General features: G+C 41.7%; 1 protein-coding gene across 4 annotated transcripts in view; it reads right to left on the reverse strand.

The window, feature by feature from the left end:
• Window positions 1–4,774, reverse strand: part of GARNL3 (GTPase activating Rap/RanGAP domain like 3) — a 209,786-nt gene extending 205,012 nt beyond the window's left edge. For 3 of the 4 annotated variants that reach the window (XM_043498770.1, XM_038374925.2, XM_038374927.2), the window contains exon 1: window positions 4,536–4,774. Coding sequence is in view for 2 of the 4 variants with exons in the window: in XM_038374925.2 (XP_038230853.1) it covers window positions 4,536–4,591 (56 nt within the window). In the remaining 2 variants the exon portion in view is untranslated. Of the gene's footprint in view, window positions 1–4,127; window positions 4,239–4,535 lie in introns of those variants that run through there. The other variant, XM_043498777.1, reaches the window with a different exon arrangement.
• Window positions 4,775–6,000: the final 1,226 nt, after the last annotated feature.

The following is a 6,000-nucleotide window of genomic DNA, read 5'->3' on the forward strand; positions in this document are numbered from 1 at the left end:
TATCAACACCTTCCCTCCACAATTTGACCCCTAACTGATGGGTGTTTTACAGGGGTACTTACAGTGCAGTTAAGGTATGCATCACTGTCCCCCCTTCACGTAAAGATTCCACAATTGTAAATTTGTTAGAAATTCTGTTGATGCACAAACCAAAATAAAGCCAGTTCAGTATTCCATAGGGGCATATGCTCTGTATTGCTAAAGAAAAATGGAGTTTGAGTTTTGCTGAACTCAGTGCTCTAGAAGGGCATGACACAAGTGGGGGCAACCTTAAATAACTTCATTAACACAGAGTTGTCAGCAAACAGTCAGTAAGGTAAGCACCTATATGACTTTGAATATATCCAAGAAACAGATCTGTGAGAAAGATGATGCTTATTTTTATTTAAAGCATAGTGATTTTTCAATCCGTAAGCACTCTTTAAAAGGCTATGGGGAGGTCTCTAACATTGGTGATGAGAGAGTAGTCAACAAATCAGCCTGTTCAAAATTAATAAAGCATAGCCTCAATAGATCACTCTGCATATCATGACAGGTTTCAGAGTAGCAGCCGTGTTAGTCTGTATTCGCAAAAAGAAAAGGAGTACTTGTGGCACCTTAGAGACTAACAAATTTATTAGAGCATAAGCTTTCGTGAGCTGTAGCTCACGAAAGCATATGCTCTAATAAATTTGTTAGTCTCTAAGGTGCCACAAGTACTCCTTTTCTTTCTGCATATCATGTAATAGCCATATGTTCAAAATCTAAACTGGACCTATGGGTTAGAAAGTTAAAAGACTTGGCAGACCTGGAAATGACAATCACCAGTTTACAGAATAAAAGGTGCATATACATTAAGCTATTGACTCTTTTTAGACCACCCAAGAAGCACTAAAAGAATGACTTCTCATAAAGTGCTTGAGTCTTCATTACATACAGAACATTTTGAAGTATCAGAGGGGTAGCCATGTTAGTCTGTATCCACAAAACAACAAGGAGTCCGGTGGCAACTTAAAGACTAACAGATTTATTTGGGCATAAGCTTTCATGGGTAAAAAACCCATTTCTTCTGATGCATGGAGTGAAAATTACAGATCCAGAGATAAATATATATTGGCACATGAAGAGAAGGGAGTTACCTTACTTACCTTACCCACAAAAGCTTATGCCCAAATAAATCTGTTACTCTTTAAGGTGCCACCGGAGAGAACATTTTGAGTGGACTATACACATGAGCCAAAGCACTTTTACTGGGTTTTGCAGTAATACAGAAAGCTTTTTTTCCCCCATCCAGTACATACTGATAATGAAGGTTGGAATACCTAATACAGTCAAACAATAAAACAATTGTCCAATATACTTTAGAAATATTCCCAAACAAAAACTGAATAATTACACAACTTGCCCTACAGAGAATACTAAGAAAAAAAAAAAAAACAGGAGCCACAAATCTCAGTGTAACACTTTGTCTCTTCTCCTTGTCAGTTTTATTTTCCTTACCTACATTTTGCCAGTTACAGTTAAAGTTGCCCAGCTTTATTTATGCAAAACACTCTGCATGTAAAAGACCATTTGTTTAAAAATATGAAGATAGAATAACTGAAGTTTACAACTTGAAAGAACATCCAGCCTAAAACCCAACCAAAAAAATGCATCACCAAATTCTGCATTAGGGAAAGCAATTAAAAACTTTTTAAAAAGAGGGTAGGGGTAATTGAATTTATGTTTTCAAGTGGATCCGAAATAACAAAATTTTTAAAAAGCTAAAATCTGATCATGTAAGGAAGGCTCTAACACACCCACCACACAATGACCCCAAAAGACAAACTAAAAGAATACACACAAAACTTGGAAATACAAGTATTCCATTACATACAATGCCCCCAAATCCAAAAAATGACCTTTCAACCACAAGTCTTTCTTAGTGCAGGGTATTTTAAAAAGCGTCTGAATGACAAGGAAGCTTTCACAGTGTAGTCACATCACCGAAGCAATAAAATATGTCAGTAAAATATATTATATCTCCTCATGAAGAGGATTTTATTACATTTGTATATTATTAAATATACATATTTGTGAGATGGTGTCAATGAAATCAACTGCAGAGCAATTTGATACATTGCATTTAGCAAGCATCTTTCACAATCTCATCTGTACTCTAGTCACAAATTCACTTGTCTCAGGATTTACTCTAACATTTCAAACCTTCTGAGCATCTTAAAAAAGCTGACTGTCACAATAGTTCTCTATTTCACAAATATGTAATTTCCTTCCAAATATACATTTGTCTACAGTACACTACAGATAATATGCAATCATACACAAAAGTGTAAGGTCACATGCCTCACAACCCATCATGACTAGTAAACAAGAACTTATACCACTGGACAAGAGAAATTCTACGTTTTCAGTGAGATATGGTGCACTTGCTTCTAACACTGACAGGTCCAAAAAGCAGAACTTTGAAATCATGGTGGGTTTATGACACAGGCATTTTATGAGTGCCAAGGATAAATCATCTCTGGCAGGAATGACATATTCCCTGGAGTCATCTTCCCTCTTGAAATGCCCCCATCCTCATTTCAGGGTGCTCCTACAGCTGACCTCTGGCTAGTATATTTCTGAACATATATATTTAATTAACGTGTTGTTTAGGTCATAAAGGCCATTTCACAATCCACACTTCCAAAGCAAGGGAATGTGGATCTCTCTAGTGGCTGTGAGCGACAGGCACCCCTATCGCTTCCTAGTTTCACTGAGTTTAAGACCAGAAGGGACCATTAGACTCCTAGTTTGACCTCCTCTATGCCACACGCCATTACTTTTCACCCAGATACCACTACATTAAGCCCAAACACTTTAGTCAGAATCAGATTAAAACATTTCAGTCCTCAGGAGACTAAACTGTGTGCCAGTAGGACAGAATGGGGAGAGACTAAGATACCATGAATGCCCAAGCCCCTACAGGTTTCAGAGTAGCAGCCGTGTTAGTCTGTATTCGCAAAAAGAAAAGGAGTACTTGTGGCACCTTAGAGACTAACAAATTTATTAGAGCATAAGCTTTCGTGAGCTACAGCTCACTTCATCGGATGCATGAAGTGAGCTGTAGCTCACGAAAGCTTATGCTCTAATAAATTTGTTAGTCTCTAAGGTGCCATAAGTACTCCTTTTCTTTTTGCAAGCCCCTACAATTTCAGAGAATCAATTAGGCGTGATATGCCCAGATCTTGGCAGGTAAACCACACCCCATGCTGCAAACAAAGGCAAAAAGCCACCAAAGGCCCAACTAATAGGGGGGAAATTCTGTTAGATTGTCTATAGAAGTTGGTATTTCCACTACCATCACCACAATGGTCTCTCTACAAGAGCAAACATAGTGAGGGAATCAAGAGGGACTCCAATAGCTGCCAACAAATAATAAACCAAATCTGTATATCCATGGATTTTCATAGTCTAGCTGCGTGCACTAGAACAGGCTCATACTACTATTAACCGTCCTTATTCCTCCCCCCTTTATTTGATTCACCAACCCATTACATCTTCCTTAGACACAGGCCTAGTCTACATTAAAAAAGTGGTGCTACTTTAAGTAAATTGCTTTCAAATCAGTCTAGTCAAACTGGGGCAAATTCCTAGCATAAATGCATTTACACTGGATAAACCCTCACTTCAATCAGTTTAGTTTAATTTGAGAATTTAAAAATGATGTAAACTGGTGAACCTTTTCTAATATAGCGGCGCCCTAAGACTGTAAATCTAAGAGAGGAACACTGTGTTGTTTGGGGTGGTTTTGGGGAGTAGAAAGTGAGAATTGTATCTGTGTAATCATGGCTCTATAACCTGCATCCTTCACCGGCCCTCCCTTTCCAAGTGCATGTTAAATCTACATTTATAAATCCCTCAGAGTATAGGCCCATCTTCTAAGTGTTTCACAAAGAAAGAAGGTATAGTTACAGGCACTATAAAATAAATCAATTTGCAGTGGGAACACACTGGCATGTTCTAGAGCTTTCCACAGTTACTGCTTCATAATTATATTTTTTATATTTTATATTCTATTTTTTTTTTTACTCAGTTTCATTCTCATTTTCAAATAATTGCCCACTTCTTAAAACACAGACACCTGCCCCGACCAGTTAATACATTACCCCATCTGTAACCAGCTCCAATCCCACCGGGCCAAATTTCAGAATTCCCCTTGCCGTCCAGCAGCACGACTCCACCTTACCATAGCAGTCCAACATGATCCCTTGATTTTTAACCCTCTTTCATAAACTTGTCCCACACAACAACAGCTTCCGTTACACTTCCCCCACCCCAGCCAACCCTTCCCGCCCCACCGACGCCGCAAGCAACCCCCACGACCTCCCAGGGGTCCCCCGGCGGGAGTGAGATGGAAGAAGGGCCACAGCTCCCGTCTCTGCTCAAGGCGGGAAGAGCGTAAGCCCCCTCAGTATAGTAACGCCCACAACCTCCTGCTGCCGGGGAGCCCAATACTGTGGACACACCCCGAGCCTCACGGGAGACCCCACCCCCGAGCCCGCCGGCTCAGTTACCGTTGGGCGATGCTGAGGAATCGTGTGGAAGCATCCTGGGCGCTATTCAGCTCCATGGGGGTTGTGCGTCACTCATGCCTCCGGCTCCACCGTCAGGAACCGGTTCTCCCGCCGGGAGTAGCGACAGACAGCGGCTCAGCTCAGAGAACATTCCGTTCCCCGGGCGGTGGGACCCGACCCGAAGTCTCCCTCCATCCCACAGCGCATCAATCACTGCTTACCAAACCACCTACCAGCCTGCTCCGCCCCAGCTGTTCCCACAGACCCCTCCCCCCAGCGGTGCATAGTGGGATCTGTAGTTCTGAGGACGAAGCAGCCTGAGGGGAGCTTCCAGCTGCCGCGCTGGGTTCCTAGGGTAGGAGTATAAACATGACTTACAAGGTCCCTGGCAGACAACCTCCAAATCCCGCCCTGCTGTAGCGGTCTGTAGTCTGGGAGCTGACCTTATTTGTGAAGACAGAGGCAAAAAAAGCATCGGTCCCTTAGAATTTGTTCTACCTACTTATGCTAAACAATCTGTTCCATCTTGCATTTAGCTGTGACACTCAGAGTACCTTTCCCAGACCTAAAGAAGAACTCTGAGTTAGTCTACACTGAAGCTGTAAGTCAACCTAAGGCTATGTCTACACTGGCACCTGAATGACAAAACTTTTGTCTTTCAGAGGTGTTAAAAAAAATCCCCCCCCCAAAGATAAAAATGTTGCTGACGACAAGCACCGGTGTGAACAGCGCTTTGTCGGCAGGAGCGCTCTCCTGGCAACAAAGCTAACCCTGCTCGTTGAGGGCGGAAGTTTTTTGTTGGCAGGAGAGTCGACAAAACAGCAGGTAGACTGCACCTTTTAGCGGCACAGCTGTACCAACACAACTGTGTCGCTAAAACCTGTGTAATATAGACATAGCCTTAGTTACGCTACTTCAGTTGCATAACTGAAGTCGACGTAACTTAGGTCAACTTACAGCTGTGTCTACACCACACTCTGTCAACGGGAGACACTCTCCTGCCGACTTACCTTAGGCTTCTAGGGGAGCTGGAGTACAGACATCGATGGGAGAGGGCTCTGCCATTGACTTAGCAGGTCTTCACCAGACCCACTAAATTGACACTGCTGCATCAATCGCAGAAGTGCTGATTTAGCTGTAATTATAGACATGCCCTCTGTGTGGCTTGAAAGCCTGTCTCTCTCATGAACAGAAGTCGGTTCAATAACAGATATTATCTCACCCACCTTGTCTCTCTAATAAGCGTAACTGTACGCAGTTAGCCTGATATCAATCTTGGGCAAAATAACAGAAATGTTAATATAGGATTAAATTCATAAACTATTAAAGAATAGGAATATAATTAATGCCAGCCATCATGGTTATATGGAAAATAGGGTTGTCTGATAAAACATGATTTAATTCTTTGATAAGACATGATTTAATTCTTTGATGAGGTTTCAAGTTAGGTTGATAAAAGTAACTG

Source organism: Dermochelys coriacea, chromosome 16 (assembly GCF_009764565.3).
Source record: "Dermochelys coriacea isolate rDerCor1 chromosome 16, rDerCor1.pri.v4, whole genome shotgun sequence".
Classification (NCBI taxonomy): Eukaryota; Metazoa; Chordata; order Testudines; family Dermochelyidae; genus Dermochelys; species Dermochelys coriacea.